The sequence below is a fragment of the Lissotriton helveticus genome, chromosome 11, assembly GCF_964261635.1.
Source record: "Lissotriton helveticus chromosome 11, aLisHel1.1, whole genome shotgun sequence".
Taxonomy (NCBI): Eukaryota; Metazoa; Chordata; class Amphibia; order Caudata; family Salamandridae; genus Lissotriton; species Lissotriton helveticus.
This window is the reverse complement of record NC_136072.1, coordinates 1,090,749,736-1,090,776,064: the sequence shown is the minus strand read 5'-3', so window position 1 is coordinate 1,090,776,064 and position 26,329 is coordinate 1,090,749,736. Positions and strand designations below refer to the sequence as shown.

Genomic DNA, 26,329 nt, shown 5'->3' with positions numbered 1-26,329 from the left:
ATACAGTACCCTGCCTTCGGGCTCGACAGGCCTCTTTCAGGAAGTCCTATATATTAAAAATGGAAGACTGGGCTTTGCCATGACCTTAAATCGCAAAGTAGAGTTAGTAGTTTTAAACTGTCCTTTCAGTCTGTGGTGGCCGTCTAGGAGCCATGTTTTACCTCATCCTGCTCCGGCTGGCACAACAAGTGCTGCGGTACCTGAGGGGACACTAACTTATAGGACTGAGTACCCCTGGTACCATATACAAGGTACTTACAATTGAGTTGGGTTATACCAACTTGGTATAAACTAATCAACCATGTACATTTTTAAGGCTTGGAGCCTATGCACGGAGTCCGGATTAGCAATGCTCACGGCATTACAGAGACATTACAACAGTTCCTAGTAGTCCACATGGGGCAAAAAGTTGGGGTGAAACTTGCAAAAGCAGGTTTCTTCACAAGAACAATCCAGGCAGACGGTTGTTTTGTTTATATTAAAAACAGCCAGTCAGTCACAAAATTGCCTAAATGTAAAACTAAACTAAATTAGAATAAAAGCAAGCTAAATCAATGAATTTAGCTAAAGAGGTTGTCATTCGCACATATAAGCTGCTAAATGTCAATACAGCTTCTGAACTGCAAGTTATTTCTCCAAATTCATTAAACAAAGGTTTAATAATTTATTTTTATCAGGGTCTAAAACAAGACAATTCCAAATAAAGTGAAGTAGCAAATGTTAAACTTACACAATCTGAAAGTAGCAGTAATTGTGTTAAAATCCACCAAGCCTGATGTGATTAAAATAAAAAGCTATGTGTGCCTAGGTCAGTGCGGGCATGAGCTCTAATTAAATCCCCAGGAAAGGTTCGAGAGTAGAAGTGTCATATATGGACTTCAATGAAGCATGATGTAAGCTGTTGTAAAATGTGCACCACATTTTTGAGAACCAATGTACTAATAGGTCAGTTCACAAAATAAAGAATCACGAGGGATTGCAAAATTACCCACCCAATTAATATTCATTAGGTAGGTCGAAATTTGGGACCCTCCCTGTGATTGGCTGCAAACCCAGGGCTGGTGTCCTGCAAGGGACAGCAGACCACCATCCTTGTGACTCCTTAATGCAACCTGGGCTGTTATTTATGAAAAAACTAAGTTTTCAGTTTTGGAAAATTTCAATGGGAGCAGATAATGGTTCCCTGGACATCTAACTATTCCTCCGAAGCTGCAATCCTGAATCACAAAGATGCCCCTTCCGCTTTGCAAACAAGTTAGCAGCCCAATTTAATTTAGAAACTGATCACTGGTGTGCAACTGAATTGCAGTTGCAAACCTTTGAGACATACCATACGTAATAACAATTTGGAAGGAATGCCCCTTCCAAAGTGTGACTCGGTATTAGTCGCTATGCCCAGTGTGTTATTCGGATAAAACGTTTTTAAATCGCGAAATGGGGTTGGTTAGTGAGAAAAAAGGATTCTGCAAGAGCAAATTCTGTGTTTTTGTGAATCGCAGAGTTTGAGAAAGCAAAATCCCTTGGTACATTTGGGCCAAAGTTCTTTGGCAATTATATTTATTCCTCTATAATCTACAGCCATATCATCTATGCTGCCAGGGAATATGGTACATTGCAATGCGATGTATTACAAAGCGGTCGTTGTAACGACTGCTGTGTTAGTACGCAATGCATTTACATCGCAAGTCATTACAATGACTTGCACTAGGGGGCGGGCTGCACTTAGGAATAGTATTAATTACTATGCCTACTCCAGTTTGCGCAACAGTAGGAAAGGTGTTGGAATTAATTTCCAATACCTCCGCGCCACCTAGTGCAAGTTCTTGTAATGACTTGAGATGTAAATGCATTGCGTACTAACTAAGTGGTAGTTGTAACGACCGCGTTGTAATGGCACAGAGATGTAATGACAGCATTGTAAACGCTGCTTCCTCTCCCAGACTGCTTTTATCCGAAAAATGACAATGACTGCAGATGTTTGTCTATTAATTATAAGACCATTTTTCTGATTAATTCATACTGCGCAATAGGTGATCTTTATAACCAAATAATGATAAGCGTCAGGTCGCTGCCCAGTGCTTTCTCAACGCTGTCCATGCATCTGAACACAAAGGCAGAAAAAAGGCAATCTCACGATGATGCAGGTGAGAGGCACATGTAGGCTCCAGAACAACGTCCTGGTGAGTCCGTCAAGGCCGGTCTTTAGTTGGACAATTTTTGACTTGCATAAAAGAAAGAAAGCTATTTTCATGTTAAACCAAAAAGCTAGAACAACTCTCTACATCATGTGGATCTATTATAAAGTCTCACAGCAAATGCTACAGCTTACCACACATAAGATTTTAAAAAACCTGAAGAAATAAGGTAACGCAAAGATAGATGTGAATTCATGATCACATGAAACTAGTTTTCAGAAGTGCCCTTCTTCAAAACAGATGGATTGTCTACCAGCAAACTGGCATAGAGTCGTCTTGGCAGTTGTGAACATGGACTACGAGGGCCGTAACCAGAAGGGTGTGTATCTGACATAAGAGAACAGAGGGCAAAAAGGGTTTACCCAGAGCAGCGAAAAAGTGAATAGACTGCAAATTGGTAACTGTGTGAGGAAACAGGATAAGTTAAAATGTTAAAAGAAAAATTGGGCAGAAAAGAAGGCAGCAGTGTCAAACTGAAACAACAGGATTAGGTGACACAAAGGATGAAACAGGTAAAAATGGATTCAACATTGCAAGAAAGAAGACCACATTAAGGGGAGTGCAAAGGTGCGGGACTGCCATTTCAAAATTGAGCAGTCATTCTAATCTGTGTTGTCAGTCCCTGCTGATGCCTGTACTATTAGCAGAATATCAATTGCATCTACGGAGAGAACATGAACAGTCTTGGGAGCATTATCACAGAGGCGTCAGCTGCCTTGCTTATTAAAGCCCAGCATTCTTTAGAGAAGGGATCATCTCACACTAGTCGAGGCAGTTTGGCACAGGGAACATGAGGAAACAAAATGACTATTCTAACTATTTATTCATGCATGGCACTACAATGGGGGTGGGGGAGGTCATCAAGCAGGGCAACATAACTAAGTACAGATGCAACAGTGTTTTAAACAGTGTACACAGATGGACTGGTCACCTGCTGGTGCTTGCAACTGTCCCATAATCATCTATAATCATGGGTGGTTAGTCCCAAACACAAATTTTAGAATTTCTGTAACAACTGCGTTTTATTTATTTGAAAATATTAAAACCAAAGGTGCAAGACAAAAGTAAAAGTTAGAAAACGTATCAGTTAAGAACTGAAAGAAATAATATCAATTGTCTTTCAAAAGTGACAGGCGTGCATAGGAGCAGTATTACCACACGTTTCTATTTTGAAGATCACCAAAAATCATGCACCTAAAGTGTCTGCCACCCTCTCTTATGGGCACTGGCATCGTCCTGAACATATCTGTTTAAAGCGGTCTGACAGATGCGAATTAGATTGCCCACCCTGACCAGAGTCAATGTTCCTAAACCGGAGTATATTGTTTCTGCAGTGTGGCGATGACCAACAGAATATAAATGGACATACTTTGTTCACTTTGTACCAGTGTCCGCCCCAACAGTACTCTTACCAGTTTCAACAGGCAGTTGTGTGAGTTCAAGTCCCTGTGAATGATGGACATTGAGTGCAAGTACGCCTAAAAGAGAGCGACAAAACAAGAAAAAGAGGGAATAAGTCTGCGTCAAAAACACACGTTATCAGTGTGCTCCTCAAGTGGTCTTTAGGATAAGAAACTCACCATTCCAGAGGAGATGCCTTTTGCAAAGCAAATCTTCTGCTGCCAATTACAAGGATCCTAGAAGACAAAGCAGTAAATGTCAGTTTATCTCGATTGCAATGGGCCGACCTACTGTAACATATTCGACAGCAAATAAATCACCCTTTTGTTATCAACAAAACGATGCAAACAAGTAGTAATGAGTGCACAATCCCATAGGCCCTAGGAGGAATTATTGCCACAAACTTTAGTGCTAAATAAGGAACCCAAAATAAGGGCCATTTCCAGGGCCAGCAATATAAAATGTTTAATGTGTGGAGAAATCTTAAGATGGTTTCTGTGCAGGAGGCCTACATGGTGGTTTGAAATAGAAAGGACACTTGTGGCCGTAACACCAGGCAGGTGTTTGGTTGACCCATCCAACACTATTTGCATCAGTGTCAGATCTGCCAACTTAACCATCACAAACCACTAATTTTCCTAAATGGGTCAGTGGTTCTGATACGAGGATGGACAAGACATACATATTTAAAGAAAGCGAAACAGCCCAAAACCTGTTTAACACACTGCCAATAAAAATGTAAAATAAATGAAAGAGGGCAGTCAGGCAGCAATGTTCTACAGAATGGCCAAAGCGCAGTCTTTAAGACAGTCTGAGCTTTCATCCCAGAGACGACGATAGTGATAAATCAAGGGAAAACAATAATCTAATAATTAAAAAATGGTGATAAGGAGCAGCTTTACTGCTCATTGGTTACTTCTAAAACACCACATGTTTGGATAATTCTTTAAAAATAAAAGACAACACAGCAAAACTTTCCTTGCTAAACCCTGTGGATTGCACACCAGCCATATTTTCTAAATCTGTAGGCTGGTTATGTACAAAATCATTTAGCAGAACATCACGTATTCAGTCACCAGATCCGATCTTGAATCAACAGTACATAATTGAATGCCCCAGCAATAAGTTTTACATTGGCAGTACCACAAGAAAACTAAACATTTGGACACAATTACTTTCAAAAGATTTTACAAACTCAACACTTCCATGCCTTTAAGCGAATATTTTCAGAAAAATTGTGAGCACAAAAATAATTCTCCTTTATTGGGCTGGAACAAACTCACAAACATCTAAGAGGAGATAATAGAGAACTGTAGCTTCACAAATGACCAAGCTAATAGATTCTGAAACTAGACAGTCGACAATGGACTACATAAAAAAGTCTGAACTCTGTTACAGGCCTATTTAGTTTTACTTAACTCAATCCCCTCCAATTCCCTTTGTTCCAGTCCCGTATCTCACTTTCTTACTGACAACATAGAATTATCATTTCATTCCTCTGCAAATAACAATTACTGCCCAAGTCTTGCCTTCTCTGTCTAAATGATATGAATGGCTTCCAATGAGGATTAGATAGAAATCGTTTGTTTATTGAGAATGATGACAAGTTTACTAATATTAATATGAAAATGATCAATTGTTTTATTTTGTATGGTAAATAGCTTTAGTGTGGATTGGATAGAAACTATACTGATGAGTGATAAGATATGCTTACTAACAATATTATCACATATTAGGTTACTTTGTGCACTTTTTCATATGGACTAATATAGTTGCTTGTCTGCGTCGTTGATTAAGGTATGTCGCAAAGGGCAATATATTATTTCTCAATTGTATATCTTGCGAAATGTCTAATAAGTGATGCTATTTGATTAACTTCTTTCATTTCTACTACAAAAGATTGCATTTTAAATCTTATAATCCGAATGCAGAATAGAAACAATTTGTATACGTTTCCTAAGAAAGATAACAATGCATATCTCGCGACATGACTAATTTATTCTACTTTACGTTGATTTTATTGTATAGGTCTCTCATATGCTTCCTGTGCAGCCCTCGTTTTACAGTGTCTGGAAGTCACTAGTGACAATTTCCCTTTAACCATTTCTTTAAAACCACCTACAGAAATATCTTTTCTTGGATAACACTGAAGAAATTGAGAACCCGATTTTGCATCCTACATACACAAATCCTAATTATTCCATCACTGATTACCCCAATATTTATGCCCACATAGGATTACACTATCCCTGATTCACTTTAAGCGATTCGTGAAATAATTATAAAACCTACTTTCAATCTCTTACACACAACCAATCCTCATCGTATACGACGACCTGTCACACAGTCCGACAATGATGTAACAAATTGCTTCATACTGCGACCAGAAACCGATTACTATTTAACTCATACTGCTACCAAATTAAGACTCTTACTTAATCCTCTCTTTTGCCCATCTACTATTCTCTGCCTAAGTGTCTATTCAACATACTCGCACCATTACTCTTTAACTATGACCATTTAATAATGTCACCTTCCATCCTGGATAATCATCTTCGGAGGTGGTCTCACAAATTTGCTATAAAGTGCTTCTATTCACATGCATGTTCATAGATCACAACTGACTGACCATTTCCTGCTAACAGACTCAAATCTCAATGATTAAAGCTATCTCCCATAGTAAGATTTGTAACCTATGGACGACTCCTTTGCGCTCTGCTATATTTGCTTCTTTTCTGATCCATAATTATCTTACCAGCATACTTTTTTTTTGGGGGAGTTTCAAAAACCTTTATTGCTTTCTTGCACATTACAGCGTTGGAGAATACAACAACAATCGGATACATCTGGTAGATTATCACATAGCTGAATCTTAGCCCAATAAGGTTTGAGAAATACAAGAAACCCCCATCCCTCCTACCCAACCCCTAAACCAAATACCTTCCCCATCCTATCGTTGGAAGTATAACAGTATATTGTAGGGCATAGAAGCACGTTTCCAGGAATCAGAATCTCTAATGTCCTTTTTTTAGAAAGTCCGCATTTACAGCTGTTGGGTATATAGGGTTACCATCACATACACATGTTGATAGCGAGCTCTAGGCGCCCCCAGCCCATATCCTACTCCCATTCATCCCGCCCAGACATCAGGTATCCAGGGCGGTGACTACTTCCAGAGGTACTCGAGGATGTTACTCTAACTCTACCTCTACCTCCGTTCCTGCATCGGTTCCTTCCGTTTCCCAGACCCCTTCCATGTCAGAACCCTTTGTTAGTAGATATGCATTTAGAGCCCCCCACATATCTCTTGGCTGTGATTTCAGGGGTAGCAGTTCAGCAAAACAACTCAAATGTTCGTGCCAAGTGGTTAAATCATGTAGCCCATCCTTAAACTTTGGCGCGCGGCCTCTCCCCCACCGACAGGCTATGCGGCACTTTGCAAGAAAAAAGCCCATTGCAAGATATTTTTTGTGCATCGTACTTATATCTTGGATAAGGCCCAGGAGAACAACCTGCGGGGTCAGCTGTATCCTCACTCCAATCATATTTGACATGCCTTCACCAACCTGTGCCCAGTATTCCCCCACTTGTGGGCATTGCCAAGCCAAATGAAGAAAATCTGCACCTTCCCTCCAGCACCTTTCACATCTGTCATCCTCCCTCAGCTTGAACTTATGTAGTTTAACTGGGGTATGATATAATCAATGTAAAATTTTCAAATGGATGCGTCGTAGTAGACTATTAGCTGTGACTGCCTCCGTCTGTGTGCAACTGAACTCCCATTGCTCATCCGTAAGTGGGGTCCCTCGATCCGTATCCCACTCCTTCTGAGCATGCGGGACCTGGGAAGGTGGAGTGGCCTGTAAGTGTTTGTACAACAGGGACGTGATGTGCTTAGGAGCGTCGGTTTGTAACAATGTGTGTAGAGGTGGTAGCGTAATCGGTTCTTCAGGAAATGCCGGAGTCGCAGCTTTTACGCTTTGCCTAAGCCTTATATAAATGAACAGGTCCATAGTGGAAGGTGAGTGGGTACCAAAAAATTGTTCCATGGTGCGAAACTGTCCCCCCACATACAGGTCCCCCTCTGACCCCCCCCCACGTGCTATAATGTAAACAATCAAGCAACCTACTACAAATCCCCTCGTATGTGATCTGCAGCAGGGGGTGGCGCAATAAAGGCATCCTAGGGGAGTACATCATGGCGGTCTCTAATCTTTTAGCAATTCTATGCCACACAATAACAGTGCAGTCTACCGGGGATGGGCCGCGCTCTCGCTCCTTTACTGCAGTAAACAAGTAACCCTTTGTCGGAGACATGTATCCGTCCTCTACTGCCAGGTGTGGCATAAACAGAGGTGGGTGAAACCAATAGACAGCGACGTGTGCCTGGGCACAGTGGTAGTAGTGTTCAAAATTAGGGACTTCGTACCCTCCTTAATGATACAGCAGCATCAGTGTTGCAAGGGTAAGCCGTGCCTGTTTACCTCCCCATATTAGGCGCGTGAGTTGCATATTAACCGTGTTAAAAAAAAAAATCTCCCCGGGTGATATGGTATGTTAATAAATAGATAAAATAATTTTGGCAAGATTACCATCTTAATAAGGAATATCTTCCCTGCCACTGAGAGCAGTAGGCGCACCCATTTGGATATATTGTCAGTCACCTTATCAATTGCGGCCCGATAGTTTGTACGCATTAGCGCGTCTTTATCTTTAGTTATGGTTATACCTAGATATTATAATTCGTCACTCTGCCATACCAAGGGGGAGTCCAGTGGGTGCAGTATGGTCTTCTCCGTTAGAGGAAATATAGCAGACTTAGTCCAATTGATTTGTATACCTGAAATGGCTCCAAATTTAGTTATTTCCCGGAGCACCAGGTTTAGGTTTTTTTGGGGCTTTTTTTATACAAAGTCATATCATCTGCATATTATGATATTATCAGCTGCCGAGATGGGTAAACCAGTGCCCTCTCTTTGTGATGCTGCCTAATTTTTGCGGCTAGGGGTTCAATCGCCAAAGCAAATAAAATTTGGGATAGCGGGCAGCCTTGCCTTGTGCCCCTGGAAATATCAAAGATGGTGGACGTAGCTCCATTCAGCAATACTGTGGTTACTGGCTGCTTATACAGCAGTTGTATCCAGTTTTAAACAACCAAGGGCATCCCCATATACCCCAGAGTTCCCATCAAGTAGTCCCACTCTACCGAATCAAACGCCTTAGTGGTGTCAAGAAATACTGCTACCGCCGAACTGTTGGGGTCTATGTCTTGCATCACCGCTAAGAGTGTTCTGAGATTGTGTGATGTAGCACGATTTGGGATAAACCCCGCCTGATCCGGCCGCACCAGTCGTTCCATCAGGAGACTGAGACGAGTAGCCAAATCCTTAGCAATGATCTTAATGTCGCAATTCAGTAATGAGAGGGGACGGTAAGAGTAAATGTAAATGTAAATTGATACTTGTATAGCGCACTACTCACCCGCAAGGGTCTCAAGGCGCTTGTACGAATACCGCTGTGGAACCCATCCTGGCTATCCCTGTGAGGTGTCCACTCCTGGGCACCCCCAAGGTGGAGGCCAGGCATCCTTAGCATTGTGGGGGCCGTTGTGGAGATTAAGCAAGCTATTGCCCAGAGTTGCAGAGTGGGACTCCATGATTGGAATAGGCACCGAGGCGAGAATTATCAGGTCCGTGGAATTTTGAGCCCAAGACCCGGTGAGGCGGGGAATTGAACCCTGGTCTCGGGCTAGACCTCTGCATCAGGGTCTGCCGCTCTAACCATTGAGTCACACTGAAGTCGGTATTTGCCCGGTTTTAACAAAGAATCTATCTGGGCCTCACGCATAGTTTTCGGGAGGCAGCCCTCCTTCCCCGCCGCATAGAAGACCTCTTTCAGGATGGTGGCCAATTGTGTCACATACGTTTTGTAAAATACTATTGGTAATCCATTCGATCCCGGCGCTCGTCCAGATTTCATGTGCATAATTGCGTCAGTGATTTCATCCACTTCTAAGTCTAAGCTGAAAAATGTATGTTGAGTATCCCCCAGCCAGGCTAGACCTGTGTCCTCAAAGTACTGCGTCAGGTCAAGCGGGGACTCTTTTGGGAGGTGTACAATGAACTAAAACATTCCACAAAAGTTGTCAATTGCTCTGAAAGGTTTCTGTGTATCGTGCCCTGTGAGTCCTGGATTTCTGCTATATAATTAGTAACCTTGGGAGGGTGCACTGCATTCGCCAGGACTTTCCCCGGACGATCCCCCTCACCATACACTCTTGCCCTGTGATGTTTTCCTCGAGATTTGCATTCTCTGTTCGTAGCGTCTTCATATTCTGTCATTACATCCCGCAGTTTGGCCCTGGTAACACTTTCATCGTTGCCTAAGGTAAGATCCCTCTCAAGAGCTTTGATGTCCCCTTCTAATCTGTGTAGCTCTCTACGTATATCCCTAAGTATGCCCCCCCCTAGAAATAAACCATCCCCTGGCTGTGACTTTAAATGCCTCCCATCAAGTTGTGAGACTAGACACTGATGTTATATTACGCACAAAGAAGTCTCGTATTTCCTGTTCAATTTCGGTTCTGAAACTAAGTCATGGAGGTGTAGGGGGTTAAGGTGCCAGTTAACATAGGGGGCCTGAGCTACAGGGTCTGCATGGCCATCATCACAGGGGAGTGATCGGAATATGTACGGGCTAGATGAGTCACTCTTTCTAGCCAATGTGCCATTCCCATGGAGACAATCAAGTAGTCCAACCAAGACCATGTCGAGTGTACCGCTGAGTAATGCGGGCCTTCCTTCTGCATTGAATGTTTATATCTCCAAGTGTCGAGCAAGTAATTAGTGTCAATCAGTTCCTTTAGTGATTTTTGCGCATTTGTGTAGTGGAGACCCTGGACCTATCCATCTGTGGGCACACCACCGAATTAAAGTTCCCACCCCAGATAACATAAGTGGTGCCTATCGTTTGGATCATACTCCACAACAGTAATAATGCCTGTGTATCATCAGTGTTAGGGCCTGTTAGACGGGGACCTGGAGGGTCGGCCGAGCACAAGGGGAGAGGCCTCCGGGGAGGGCCGTCTCCAGCGATCGTACAGACAAGTAACTTCCCCCCCACAGATGGACACCACACGAAGGTCAGCTTAACACCTTTTATAGGCAATTCTTGAGTAAGGTGGTACGATACAAGCAGATCAGGACAAGATGATCCTCTCAATTCTAGTCTCTGTTAGGGAAAGGGGGTAGTGGGACAGTCTTGGTACCTACTGGTAGCTCACAATCCTCGAGCTTGGCGTTCGGACGGGTCAGACCGCGGCAGCGCCAGCAGGTCCCGAAGAGGTCGTAGGTGGCAACGGGCCGCGGCAGCGCCAGCAGGTCCCAACGAGGATGACGGTTACACCGGGCCGCGGCAGCGCCAGCAGGTCCCACGAGGATGAAGGTTGCAGAAGGCCGCGGCAGCGCCAGCAGGCAGGATGATAGTTCACAAGGCAGGGCTGCGGCAGCGCCAGCAGTCCGTCAAGGATGAGTTCTTCTCGGTGTCTCTCGACTCCAGGATACAACTGCCTTCCTGCTCTGGGGCTGCCTCAGTTATAGGTCTGGCGCCCTTTGATGTCCGGACCCTCGCACTGGGAGGTCGGGAGGTCCGGGATGAGGGAGTCCAGACACCCAGCAGGGGGGTGGAGCCAGCACCCGGGGAGGCTGGGGCGATCGGCACCTGGCGGGGGAGAGCCATCGACACTTCTTTCTCCCATTAACCTGCCAAGTGGTCCGTTCATATCCTGGGTGGATGGTGGTGCCGGGATGTCGGGGCCCGGCCAGGCCCAGGGTCGAGCTGAGGCCACGCGGCCGCGTGGTGCAGTGTCCAAGATGGCGGCTGGGCCGGGCAATGGGATTGACGGGGGCCGGGGCCCGTGGCACAGAGATATCCGGGAGCAGGCGTCCCGGAGGGGACGGGTTGCGGGTTGCTTCTGCGGGTAGCACCCGGAGAGCCGATGTCGGGGCCCTGTCATGCGGGGAGGGAGCGAGTCCTTCGTGGGGCCTGTCCAACAGGGCCATAATAGGAGGCAATCGTTAAATCATGAGCATCTAGTCGCCCCCAAATCAGGCAAAACCTCCCATTGGTGTCTGTTTCCGAACCACCCATCACAAAGTTCACTCCGCGTTTGATGAGGATGGCTACCCCCCTACAATATCCGGAATACGATGCGGAGCAGCGTTGTGACGCCCATTTTTGCCGCAAACTGGGGTGTGGTTTCTGAGTTTAAGTGCATTTCTTGCAAGAGAGCTATCTTAATGTGATGCCTATCTAGGTACCCGAATACCTGCCTTTTCTTCCTAGGATTGTTCAAGCCACGGACATTCCAGGATAATATGTTGAGTGTATCTATGTCGTGTGAGGCGTCTGCTATTTCCCCACCTCTTATGGATTACGCTTAACCACATGTTACTTCCATTTGCGTGCTGAGTGAAGTACAACCCAACCGACCCAGTACATCCTCCCCCCACCCACTCAGACATCCCCAACTTGTTGGGCATATATACCCTCCCAAACAGTTAGAAATTTAGTTCAAACAGTTGCCAATGCTCAGTACAGGTAAATAGGGAGATCGCCCTTGTGGGAAAGTCACTAGGGGCTCACGACTTGCCCACTCCCCTCCTCTATTGCACGAACGCGCCACTCCACTTTCGGCGAGTGGACAGCTACTGCGGGATGGAGGAGAGTGCCCAGGTGGAACAGAATCCACTGCAATGTCACAGTTAATACATCACCAGTCGGGAACCATTCGCTAAGTTATCTCGATACATGCAGTCTTATTCGCACTGACAGGAGCTACTGACTTCAGTCTGGGGTCGACAGCGGCGATTGGGATCTGGAGCGTTGATGTGTTTCCGCTTCCTTGAATGAAGCTCGGCGGTACTACTTGAGGTAGTCCTCTGCCTTCTGTGGATTCTGGAAGAAATGTTGCTTCCCACGGTGTATTATTCTTTAGTTTCGCCGGGTACATCATGGCATATGGGATCTCCTGAGCCTGCAGTTTTTTCTTTACCGCTGCAAATTTGCGTCTTGCCTCTTGCACTGTCTGCGTGAAGTCCGGGAAAAACGCCAAGGTGGTATTTTCATAGGGGACCTGTTTCTTCTCCCGGGCCAGGCGCAGAATCGTGTCCCGGTCCCGGTAGTTCAAAAAGAGCACTATCAATGGGCGTGGCGGCGCTCCTGGGGCGGGAGGCTAGGAATCGGTGTGCTCTTTCTACTGTCAGGTGCGCTGAGAAGGAGTCTCTTCTGAACAGTTCGATGACGAGTTTTTCCATGAAGTCCTCCATACGGCCTGTATTTGTTGATTAAGCCAGGCCAAGAATGCGGACGTGATTCCTTCAGGACCAAGCTTCAAAGTCCTCATTCTTATCCGTTATTAGCCTCAGAATCTTGTCCATGTGTAAAACTCGCTCTTTATTTGTTACGGCCCCATCCTCCAGTTCCGCAATCCTTGTTTCCGTCTCTTTGATGCGTTGATCATGCTGCTCTAGTTTGTTGACCACAGAATCCAACCGAGCCGTCACTATGTCCATTTTCGCATCTATGGACGATAGGCTTTGTTTCATACCAAGTAATAATGTTTTCCAATTTTCTTCCTGGTGTTCCGCTGTATCGGAGTCTGTCTGCTCCACTGAGCTAGATTTTGGCGTTTTGTGTGATACAAATTGGATTTTCCTCTGCTTAGTGTCTGTCCGCCCCATGGTTCCTGGCAGGTGCGCGTCAGGTAATTTCAGGTGTGATTTATAGTCCCTCTCCGTCCTCCGCTCTTCGCCCTGTAATTATCGTCTCTCGTGCCTGCTGTGGTCTCTCTTCGATTCCCTAAACTGACAGGCCCATGTGCTCCAGAGATAGCCTCTGTAATTATACTCTCAAATCTTAACCCCAGGAGTCCAATACTCGTGATTGGTGGTAGCGTCTCTCTGATATCCCGCTGTGGCAGGACCAGGTCCCTCGTACGTCTCAAGCCTTGCTGCACCGCTGCGGTGCCGTCCGGCCCCTCCGCCCATGGCAGTAGCTGTAAGTTACTAGGCGCTTCTATTATGGGATGTAATATCCTACGAGATCCCACAATATGCTGCTGCAAATTGCTCCCAGTGTCCAGACTCACCAGTTCACCGTCAGCATCATCATTATCTCCCCAGCACCATCGGGGCTCGCTCAGTGTCTATCTCCATTCAGCCATCAGCTCAGGCATAGGCAGCTCCCCCCCATCTCACTGTATGTCTCAAAAGGGTCGCCTCCAGTGCCAGCCACGTGTTCTCTCCACCACTGCCACTAGCTGACAGAGCACGTTCGATTCCTCCCCAGCAGCAATAATTGTCCCTCTCAGTTTTGGTGGTTTAATGGATAGATCTGACAGCATAGATTGAAGCGGCAGCGGACTGTGTCCCCGGCGGGCCCCTTATGCATCCCCAGCCGTGACTGCCCACTAAAATGACAGCCGCTCCTCCCGGTCCTGTTGAGCGCAGTGCCGTGCTGTGTGCAACACCAACAAGGCACCCAGCGTTGTGCGATATCCCAATATGTTGCAATGCCGCCCGCCTGCTAATTAACCGCGTGGATTAACGGATCACTCTTGCTTCAGCATTGGTCGTGTGTTGGGGCTCGCGCTATTCCCGCCAGCTTATCTTTATTGAGCCTGCCCGGTGCTTGTTTGTGTCAGCCGCCGGACGTTGTTTTCAGCACCAGAGCAGCGGCCCTTCACTCTCGTTCTCCTCTCACCTCAGGCGCATGTGGCAGGACGTTGTTGCGAATGCCGCAGCCGCTGCGGTTCAGCCTCGGCGCTTCCCGCACCTACGCCCTCACAATGGCCGGGCCTGCGAAGTGCCACCGAACCCCGGTCTTTCTTGGCTGGTGTCCCCGGTACTATGCACCGGATGCCTGACTCAGTGCTCAGTTTGGGGCACCTCGGCCACTGCTGCCCGACTGTCTGCTCCTCCCGTTGTAGACTTGCACCGCAGGTATCAGCAATATCTCCGCCGCCTACTTATCTTGACCTTATAATCATTACAGGATGGGGAATATGAATATTGATCCACCCGGCTCGGCAGGAGCCTTACTGGTGATCGTCCATTTTGGTCGCGCGCCACCTGGCGCCCCCTGGAACCAGCATACTTGACACTTCGTTGAGTTCTTGAATTTTTCAGGTAAGGAACGCTGGCCTTACTCTTGATATTTTAGACTTGTATCCACTATGGACTCTGTCTAAAAGAGAATATTTACTTTCTATTTCCTTCTGTCGGCTTTTCTGATCAGTCCCAAACCCTGGCCACTATAGTATTGAGAGCCTACCAATTTTACCCACTGTAACATCAAGAAACCATTAAAATTCATATTAACAGGTATGAAATATTACTTATTCTGTCTTCCTTCTTTATGTATGTATGCATGGTATGTCTGGCTGCTCACCCCTAAATGCAATATGTATATCTTTTTGTTTGGTTTTCTTTACTATCTTACCTGACATGTCCTTCCACTTTGAACTCCTTCTGTTGTCTGCTTGGTTGCAGAAAAGATTCTCAAGAAATCAATGAATATCTGTACTTTTATATTTTATATTTTTCAAAGTAGTTTGCACCACATACTCCCATACTTTGGCTTATGCATACAATACCCCTATGTGTATCTTAATTTAGGTGTCTGCATTTTACCATTACCCAAACACTGTCACGAGTGTTGCATGTTTTTCTCCAAATAGTATTAGATTTTTTTTTAAACCTCTTCACATTTGTGGGGGTACTAGAATATGTGCTCACAGAGAAATAATTATGTACAAGTTTTACTTAATAAATGTTATTTTTTGCTATTGACTCCCCACTTCATCCTTGAAAAAGACTGCAACTATGTGCCAAGTGAAAGACAAAACATATGTTGGCTGGCCTGAAGTGTGAAATAGAAGAAGAATAAAATATTCCAAAACATACTACAGTCTTTGTTGCTTTTAGAATGTTTGATTTATACTCTGGAGCAAAATTAATTTATGCCAGATATGATATTTTCCTGTTTTGTAGTGCTGCATTCACATTTCTAGCTATACCAAATAGGTTCTGTGGGTTAGTGGGTCCTGCTCACAATATGATTGCAATCTTACACCTCCCTAACCCTTGCTCTTCCAGTTATGAATGAAATAAGGTTGACAGGTTCTGCATCTTCTCACCAAAATTGGTATGAGTCCACGAACCATTTTTGGCACCAAAGAGTAATTGTAATAACATCCGTTGCCTCTCTCCTCGTAGATACCGTCTCTCGCTCGGCCAGGAATGACTGAACTGTGGTTAGGATTCAAAAGAAAGAAGTAACCACAAAAGACAACCTGCGTGTCAGCTGGGCAGATAAAAACACGTATTCTGACCCCAATGATCACTGGTTACTCCTCAAGGGGAAATGAGAGTGGTGTGGCCGTGTCTTGGGAAGAGGAAAAGTAAAACTAGCTATGGTGGTTGTGTCCATGTCCTCTGTCACATTTAGGCTTCCTAGAACCTAAAAGAACAAGTTACTTACTTTGAGTAACGCCTTATATGTTAGAGACTCTAAAGTGTCGGCCGCACCGAAAATGATGTTGTGTGGTGCATATGTAGGTGCCACCCAAGAGAGCTGACATAGATTTCTTCATGGGACTCTTTCCGTGCCAGAAGCACAGAGCCACATCAGAAGGCTGATTTATCAGTGAGCTGAAACTAAGGGCCTACAGGGACATTTTAGGTAGGAAGATCAGTTTGCAGAAACGAGGAGTCTGGCAGGGTCAGGTAAGGAATCTTTGGCTTGGTAGAGTCCCTACTAGACAAGGCATTACCAAAGGTAAGTAACTTGCTCATCTGAAAGAGACTTCTAGCTGCAGATTCCTGATCTTAGAATGGATACCAAACCAATACCTCCCTGGAGGTGGATCTGCAAACTAATTCAGACCAAAAAGATGTTTGAGACCGAAAGGGAAAAATGTCCATCACGATGGACCAGACTGTCAAGGCAACAGTGTTTGGTGAAAGTGTGCAAGGATGCCCATATCGCAGCCTGGCAGAAGTCCAGGAAAGGGGCTCTGCGAGCGCCTGCAGTGAACGCAGTTTTGGCTCTGGTGGAATGAACCCACAAGCTCTGAGTGTTACTTTTTGGCCTGTTCATATACGATCTTAATGTAGAGTATAATCCATCTGCAGGTGGTCAGTTTCTGCACTTCTTTCTCTGTTTCGTGCCAGTAAACCAAACAAAGAGCTTATTGTCCACCTTGTGTTATTTGGTGCAATCAATTTATAAAAAGAACACCCTTTTTGGGTAAGAGCAGTGGAATCTCTCCTCCTTCTTGGAAGGGTGAAGTGGATTAAAAGAAGGTAGGCTGTGTGATGCTTTAGCTGATGTGTAAAGGTGTCTTCAAAATACGCATGGGTGTGAAGAACTAGTTTGGCTGGGAAGAAGTTGGTGTAAAGAGGGTTAGCAGTGAGCGCCCGCAGCTCGCTGACCCTCCTGTCCGCTGTGATGGCCACCAAGAAGACTGTCTTGATAGTGTGTAGTAGGAAAAGGCCATTATGCATGGGTGCAAAGGGTGAACACATTAAGAAAGTTAAATCCTAATTAAGGCCCCATTGGGACATAATGAAAGGTTGGAGGGGAACAGTTGTTGGAAGACCATCCAGAAACCGCGTCACAACAGGCGACTTAAACAGGGAGGGTTGATCCAGCAACCGCAAAAAAGAGGATATGGCCAACAGATATCCCTGAACTGTGCCCAGTTAGGGTCTTGCTGGGCTAACAACAAAACAAATATCAACAATTCGGAAAAGGATGCATAAACAGACTTAACATTTTTCAGGTAACCAAACCTTAAACCTGTCCCAACAGCAGACATATACAGTCATTATGGAGGGACGCCTGCATTCCAAATTATCTCAGACTTCGGGAAGGATATCTCCAAGCATGAAGGGGACACCTGCGCAGATCTGAGGGCAGAACCCTGCCCTGTTGCTCAGACAGGAGATCATCTTCTTCAGAACTCATGGCAGAGGTACTATAGGTGGAAAGGCATACAGGAGTACTGAGTCTCACTTGGGATGGAATGAGTCTCAGAGCAAGAGCCGCATTGGAAACTCCAATACGCAGAAGTGCTAACATTGCGCATTCTCCGATGCGATGATTAGATCCAACAGAAGTTCTCCCCAGTACTGGAAGAAACCTTGTGCCACATCTGGATGTAGATGCCATTTGTGATCTGAGAGGTATTGTTGACTGAGGTCCTCCACCGTGGCATTCAGAGATGCCGCTAAGAGTTGCTTTACCAGCAAAATGCCCTGCTGTCCCAGCCATGTCCTGAGGAGTTTCCTGGCACAGGGTCACACAACTCCACACTGCCCTGTTTGTTGCAGTACCACATGGCAGTGCTGTAGTCTGTGAATATCAGAACCAGATTTCCTTTGATGAAGGGGAGGAAGGCTTTTAGTGCCAAGAAAATCGCTCTCAACTCCAACAAGTTGATGTGGAGCTGAAACTCCGACTAAGGCCATTGTCCTCTGACCTCAATCTCTCCCAGTGGATGCCCGAACCCAGAAGTAAGGCATCCTTCATTATTGTGAGATCTGGGTGGGGAAGTGAGAGAGGTCTGCCGCTGACTCAATCATAGTTCAATAGAGACCATTGGAAGTCTTTTCGCAGTTCCCTCCGATATCTGGGCCATATCTAAGATATTCCACTGATGCACAAGTTACTTACCTTCGGTAACGATATATCTGTAAGAGTGATAGATTCCTTACCTTAGAATTACCCCCAGGCGTCCGACTGGATCCGGAAAGTTTTCGTCAGCAGTACCCCTACGCGTCGTATGGCTCCGCGTCCGTCCTAGGCGTCGTGATAGCCGGGATGACGTTGCAGCAGCTACTTAGACACTGCCCTCGCGCGCTGACATCACTTCTGTACACTACTTTCCGTGCCAGGAACGCAGAGCCATGAAAGATACTGACCACTGGTGCATTGAAACTAGGGCCCTGAAAGGTATGACCTTATTCCTAGAAATCAGTCCGCAGAATGGGGAGATGGGTGGTGCGGTAAGAAATTTATCACTAACTAATGTCTCTTACAGATATATCGTTACCGAAGTTAAGTAACGTGTGTATCTGAAAGAGACAAGTTAGTGATAGATTCCATACCTTAGAATAGATACCCCAGCAATACCAACCCCGGTGGTGGGTCTGCGAACCAAGATCACACCAGAAAGTCACGGAGAACAGAGCGGCCAAAGAAGTGGGCTCTCCGGACTTGGCTGTCAAGCCAATAATGCTTAGAAAAAGTGTGCAGCAAGGCCCACGTGGCTGCCTGACAGATGTCTTGCAGGGGGACAACACGTTCCAATGCAGTAATAGCTGCTGACGCACTGGTAGCATGGGCGCGCAACCCCACCGGAGGTTCCTTTTTAGCCAGAGAATAACAGGCTTTTATACACAAGACGACCAAGCGGGAGATAGTTCGCTTGGGCACAGCCCACCTTTCTTGGCGCCTACGTAGCCAACAAAGAGCCGGTCATCCACCCGGAACTGTTGTGTGCGATTGAGGTAAGATGAGAGCGCACGTTTTGGGTCCAGACGGCGGAGCCTCTCTTCCTCTCTGGAAGGGTGCGGAGGCAGATAGAAAGTTACTCTGTAGTTAAGCTCCCCAGATATATGTGTGAAGGTTGGTCTGGGATTGTGAGAGTGTGGTATGAATGGTGGTGTGTGAATCTGGTTTGTGTTTCTCTACCTGGGGATTTTCTTTATTTACTGTGTGTCAACTGAGATATGATTATAACATTTTGGTATGTTGAATTATTTATATACAGATAAAAAAAACATTTATAAAGAGTATGATGATGATAACATTTTTGATAAAAGAAATGAAATAAAATATTATATATTTTTGCTAATTATTTGAGTTTTTTGGTTAAGGATTTCTTTGAGCTCACGGTCTGTGCTTGTACAAAACTAAGTGAAAAAAAGAAATATAGGTCGAGAGGGAGACTTTCTTGTTGTGGTCTTATTTCCCCTCTTCTCCCTGACCATGTAGGCTTTCCACAGGGGGTCCCCATCATATTGCAAGGCCAAAGGGGAAAACACAGTAAACTGAAAATGCTTGTGGCCTACCGTAAACCATAGATAACGCCTGTGGGCTGGCAGGATGGGGATGTGAAAATAAGTGTCCTGCAAGTCCAACGCTACCATCCAATCTCCAGGGATGAGGGCAGACAAAACCTGAGCCAATGTCAACATTCTGAACTACTCCTTCCGGAGGAAGCAGTAGACATCCCTGCGATCCAAGATGGGCACCAGAAAGTAGTGGGAATAACAACCACGACCTACTTCTGGCACAGGGACTTGCTCGATGACTCCCCTGGCCAAGAGAGCCGCAACTTCCTGATGGAGAAGGGCCAAGTGATCCTCTGACATGCGATAGAGTGTTGGTGGCATGTAGGGAAGGGTAGTCTTGAAGGGGAGGGAGTAGCCCCTTCGGACTACCTGCAAAACCCACCTGTCCGACGGGATGTTGTGACAGTGGGGGAGGTGATGGCGAATCCTGTCACCCACTGGCAACTGGTGGCCCTGAAAGGTCTGACTAGGAAGGCTTGGAGGCTGATGCAGAGGGGGCACTGGTGGAGACTGGCCTGTCCATTGGCCCCCAGACCCATGCCGCTGGGTCCCACGTCCCTGGCCGCGCAGAGGCGGAGTAGCTTACGCCGGCCTGTGGCCCTGGGTGGAACGTGGTGGGGCACCCCTTCCGTAGCCACTGAACAGGCCGAGAGGTGGCAGCAAGGCCCAAGGATCTGGTGGTAGTTCAAGAGTCCTTGAAGCGCACAAGCGCATTGTCCGCCTTGTGGCCAAACAGGCGACGGCCATCAAAGGGCATGTCCAAAAGGGTCAATTGGACATCCCCGGAAAAGCTAGTGGACCTCAGCCAGGCATAGCGTCTCAAGGCTACGGACGTAGAAATCGTTCTAACTAGCGAGTAGGCAGCATCCAGCCCACATTAAATGGCGATCTTCGCTGCGTCTCTACCCTCTGCAACTGCACAGGAGAGGACAGTGCGGGCCTCCTCAGGGCACTGTTGCAGCACTTGTGCAACCGTGTACCACACAGAGTGGGTGTAGCGGCCCAAGAGACATGCGGTGTTCACCGACCGCAGTCCTAAGCTAGCGGAAGGAAACATCTTTCCAAGATGGTCCAGCTTCTTGGATTCCCTAACTGGGGGAGCAGTAAGGAACTTGCCTTTGGATGTTGAGGCTTGGACTACCAAGCTCTTGCGGATAGGGTGTTTGGGAGAGGAAAATGGGGTCGCCCGGGGCCGGCTGGTGGTGTCGGGCAATCATCCTATCCACAGGAGCCCCTGTGCTGGGCTTGGACAAACTGCCCAGAAGGATGACGGTGAGGGCCTCATTGAATGGCAGCAGGGGTTCCGAAGAGGCCGCTGCCGGCTTAAGCACCTCAGTCAGGAGGTTAGTCCTGACTGCCACCATAGGAAGCTCAAGGACCAAGGCCTCAGCCGCCCTACACACCACCACAGCGTAGGAGGCTCCCTCCTCCATGGCCATGGTAAGGGGAGAAAGCATACCCAGGTCTGGTGAAGTGTCCAGACCACTGGCATCACCCAACTCCTTTCTCCAGTCTAGCTGTTCTAGCTTGTCTGCCAGAGGGTCCACAGACCCCTCCCAGTCCTCGTCTCCCTCCTCTGGCTGCCACTCAGGGCGAAAAGGAATGCCAGGACAGAACAGTGGTACAAAAGTACTGATCGATGCCGGTCCGGCTCCGTGTTCAAGTCAAGGGGGAGGCAGAGGTCGACGCCGGCTGGGGACATAACCGGCATCAGAGGCGGAGGAGGTATTGTGAGGTCAACCAGCGCAGATCCGGATCCAGAACTGGATCCCTGGGGGCCCTGCGGCGTCGGGGCCGGAGTCGGCGGCATCGAAGACCTAGAACCCCCAGCTGAGTCCGTGGGGCCCAAAGCTGCGCTGGTGGAGTCGGGCTGCCCAAAGCTGGAGTGGAGGGCTTCGTAAAATGCACAAAGCTGGGCAGGGGATGCTCTGGCTCCCGGGAAGGGAGGGAAGCTCGGAGCCGTCCCAGCAGACTCCGTGGTCGGAGCCGAAGGAAGAAGACCTTCAGCGTCGGCCGACAGACGGAGAGAAGGCGAAGTGCGACGGTGCTTCTTTGCCTTCTTCTTGTGCTTCGACTTACCAGAGGACGAAGACTTCAAAGATGAATGATGGTTGTGACTCCGGGACCGGTGCTGCGACCTCCCTCTCAACCGGGACCTCGAGGGGTTGTCGAGCTGACTGCCGGGCCTCCAGAAGCTTTCGGGACCACTCCTGCAAAGACTTCGGGTTCATGGCCTGACAGTCGGAGCACGACTTCGGGTCGTGGTCGCGCTCCAGACACCAGAGGAACACAAGGTTTGGGTCCGTGACCGACCTCAATTTGTGACAGGAGTCACAAGGCTTGAAGCCAGTAAGTCGATGGGACATCCCTACATGCACCAGAAGTCGAATGACTCAAAAAGATGTCGACAAAAGTCTAAAAAACTTTGGCAAAAAGTGACTAAGCGTACCGCTTTCTCCGGACCTGGACTGGCTGGCACGGAAAAAAGAAAGAACTGACATCAGCGCGTAGGGTTGGTGTCTACGTAGATGATGCAACATAATTCCGGCGATCATGACACCAACGAGGAATGCAGAGTTGACCGATGCCAACTACTGACTTGCAGGGGTACTGCTGAAGAAAAAAATTCTCTAGATCCAGTCTGACGCATGGGGTAATTCTAAGGTAAGGAATCTATCACTAATAGTCTCTTTTAGATAACTAGCTTTTAGGCACCAATGTGGACCAGATCTTTGTGGCTGGCGTCCAGCTGTCTCCCTCCCATGCTTTTAATCCTCTCTCAAGTTCAAAGCCAGTTTAGGCGATCTGCCTTAAGCAGTGTCCTTTACCTTGGAGCCATGTGGCTCTCTGGGCTTCATTTTGCCCTCCGTCATTTATGTTTATGACGTTACAGTCCGTTTTTGCGAGTCCGAAACTTTCAGCTCATTGGTGTCGCAACCCAGAGGGTTTACCTTCAGTCTGGGCTCCTCCCTCGGGTGTTCTTGGTCCCTTTGCTAGTCTGGCCATTGATGACCTCCTCAAGGTCTGGTTCTTCTTACCCGGACCCTCCTTAGTCTTCTCCAGGATGCCCTTCTCATTTGACCATCTGTGTTTCTTTAGGGACTCCTGTTTTCTCTGTTGTGATGCCATCACTTGGTGTTCCCACCCTTGCTCCTTCCTAGCCCAGTTGGTCTTCAGCAAGAATACTCAACACGCTGCGCAGTCCTCCGAACTGTGGTTCTTTGGGAGGCAGAGGTTACAAACCATGTGCCCTTCTTTTGGGGTGAATTTGTGGTGGTACTTTGGGCAAAACCTAAAGGGGTTATCCTCCACACGGTCTGTGCGTCAATCCTCTCACCTCATTGTTTCTCTGTGGTTTTCAGTGGTTTTCTCAGAGTCTTCCCCCTGTTTATCAGCCGGCGTTATTCCCCTTCCCTTGACAATTTTCCAATGAAAATTACTTCTGCGCCCTTTTTTTCCTCTGCTCCAGAGCTCTCACTTAAGCTTCCATATTCAGCTGCATAAAAAGAGAATCTGAAGACAGCAAGTTTGTCAAGGGATTTCCAGAGCAAACGTCTGACGTCACTCAAGGATGGTCGACAATGCTTACGAAAAAGGAAAAAAAAAACACGAGAAGATATACTACAGTAATTATGGACCTAACCACTAGATAGCGTAATAATGTACAACATGTGAATACAGAAAAGTTTCACGCTGCAAAACCATATTAACTGTGCACAGATACTTTAAAGAACAGGCTTTGCCACCTTAAGTACACCTTGTGAAATAGAGTACCCATTTCTTTGCTGGTTTTAGGTCAATACTTGATCTTCATTCTTTCTAAAGGCTTAAACATTCATTCAATTGCAGCTTCTGCTGAGAAATTAAAACTTCTCAAATGAGTATGTCCAGAAGTTACTGCTTGTACTTTGTGTGTAGGATGATATAAACAGAGATCTTAGATTTTGATAGGGTCTTATGCTGCAAGTTCTCAAATATTAGAAATTACCTGGCTTGATGCACATCAAACTATTTGTTTAGTTCTGTTGTTCCCCTACTCAGAACTTAGTATAAAATGGATCTCCACTAGGATAAAATGTAACATGTATATGGTCTCTAGAGAGATTCCATTGCTGGTACCAATTCATTAGTAGATGACTTTATAAACAGATGGGATGACCCCACGGTATATTAGATTTCCAAACTACACACATTTTGGGTGACAAACTCGCTGAGTATTATTTTGATTTGTTCCACAAGGATTTTTTTTTTTTTTTTTTTTTTTACACAAGATTAGAAAGTCCTGAAGAAGATCAACATGTGTTGGCTGTTGTGTGAAGCTCTAATAAAGACTAATTTGACTTCAGTTTGGATCTATGTGGAAGTTATTTTGTCACAAAGAAAACCCATTTAAGAAGTGCTGATGCTATTTAGAAATTCATGCATCTTCAAATAGGTTGATACAAGTTTATTTGATCTCAGGCCATGGGATACAGTCTTGGAGGTATTTGCGCTGGGTCTGTGATGCCTTAACCTCATTCTTTCTATTTGGTATTTGAATTCGCCTATATATATCGAAATGGAAAAGCTGGTACTCCAGATAAATATGTGCATTTCACAACACCTAATCCGATGTTTGAAGAAAATTGGTTGCATTTCCAAAACATATATTTAAACTTGATAGTGAAGTAATAAATCATGCGACACTGGGTAGACCTTTACTCCTATTATTTAATTTGTGCTTGAAGCATTGTAGCTTTTGCTGTTATGTGGCATTCCAGATTGACAAAGCATTTATATTTTTAAATATTACTGTTGGCAACCCGGCCAGAAGCTGTTAGGTGATCTCTACTGCTAATCTTGCATATGATAGGCACTAATGTAATCTTGTCGGATGTTGTCACTTTTACAACACTAATAATGCGAGTAGCTCAGGATGATTTTCATCGAGCTGAACTAGTTCTTCTTGCAGAAAAGGTTGGAGACCACTGGTCTAGCACAGGCTTCCTGGATTCAAATTGAGGTCGTTTTTCTCAACTGGTCTACAAAGACAAGCTGAAACTCAACTCTACGTCCTGAAAGGTGTATCCCTCAATGATGATGGGCTTCAGGACGATTGACAGTGGACACTTAGTAAGTTTGGATCTCCTGATGCCTAAGGGTTTTCCGAGACGATACCTCGAGACATCTATAGGAAAAGAAGGGAATTAGGTTTATGCCTCTGCTTGCTTATGCCCTCACTAGGGACAGGAGGGAGTGATTAAACAGTTGCTTGATAGAGGCTAAGCTGGAATCAGAAGCTCCCCTATGCTTTACAGACGTTTCTAATTCTGCAGCAGACACTGAATATTTTCTTCAATGTTCCCTCCCTCTGAACTAAATTTAATTCATCTTTTAGTGTCCTCGTGAATATTTTCTGGCACAAAGGATATTCTGTGACACTGCCAAAATGTACAAGGTATGCCAAAATGTACAAGGTATGTGAATCTTACTCAAAGTTGTCCAACAGAAAAAGATCTAACAGTTTGGGTTCAAGTCAAATGCTGACTGAGGATTCAAATTTGGTTAAAAATTGTAAACACTCAGCGTTTGTGGATTCTACTCTACACAGCCAAATAATTGTCTTCTCAAATGCAAAAACGATACATTAGGGAGTCAGCCTGGATGGCATAGGGAAACAATGTAGTTGCGTCCTCTCTAATGCAATGCTCAATTTTGTTTTAAATAGAAGAGAACAGAAACGCTTAATTCTCAGAACTGGTTTTGAAGAATTATTTTGCTATTTTTGTTTATGAAATGTGTATTTAGATATGCAGGATTAAAAATAGGAGAGCTCGCTTTCAAGTGTTTCAGACTCTCTTCACATAGGTGGAGATACTCGCCATTAATGGACCTGTGAAGATACTAGAAGGAATTGTGTGCATTCCTGCAGGGCAAAGTTAAATATTAGGCAGATGAGCATGATACAGTAGTACCATAACTGACATCTTTAAGTTTCTTGGACATGTGGTCTGGAGAGACTGCAATAGTATAAAGATGGAAGTCAGAAATAATAAAAAACAAGAACAAGACTAACAGGTTTATCCAGATGTAGTACTTAAGGTAGGGACTTGCAAATAGATACAGCACACACAGACACTAATACCACGTACTAGAGTAGTCAGATGCCCCACTCATAACTGCATCAATTAAACAACAATGTAGTATCCTAATTTCAGGCGCTGTATGTCCCTCCCTCCCATATGCCCCTGCAAAAAGGTAGACGCAAGTAGAAGGGAAACAGGCCATTGGCTGAGATTGTGCTCTCCAAAAGCTTTCAATATCCCTAAATTTAAGAGCACATTTTCTTTTTTACAGTGTATTGTATATCCTACCTACTTAGGGGTTTTAGGATTTCTGTGAGGAATAATAAAAATTAACATATATACCACCTAAAGTACACACTGGAGTAGTGCTTTTATTGACTGAACAAATTGCTGAGATTTTTTGCATCTTTTGATACCCTAGTATATCTCAATGCTATTAAATATTAATTCCAATAACCCCACGGGAGCATATATTCCTACCCAAAGTTAGGGAATCTCTTAGAAATGTTGCTTTAAGACATTTGATTAT

The 26,329-nt window shown here is 45.7% G+C and overlaps 1 protein-coding gene across 2 annotated transcripts in view; it reads right to left on the bottom strand.

The window, feature by feature from the left end:
• Window positions 1-26,329, bottom strand: part of LIMK2 (LIM domain kinase 2) — a 313,781-nt gene that overhangs the window by 44,082 nt on the left and 243,370 nt on the right. For both annotated transcript variants that reach the window (XM_078667709.1, XM_078667710.1), the window contains 2 exons: window positions 3,776-3,832; window positions 3,608-3,673 (listed from right to left, as the gene is read on the bottom strand). In XM_078667709.1, the coding sequence (XP_078523835.1) occupies window positions 3,608-3,673; window positions 3,776-3,832 (123 nt within the window). The remainder of the gene's footprint in view (window positions 1-3,607; window positions 3,674-3,775; window positions 3,833-26,329) is intronic.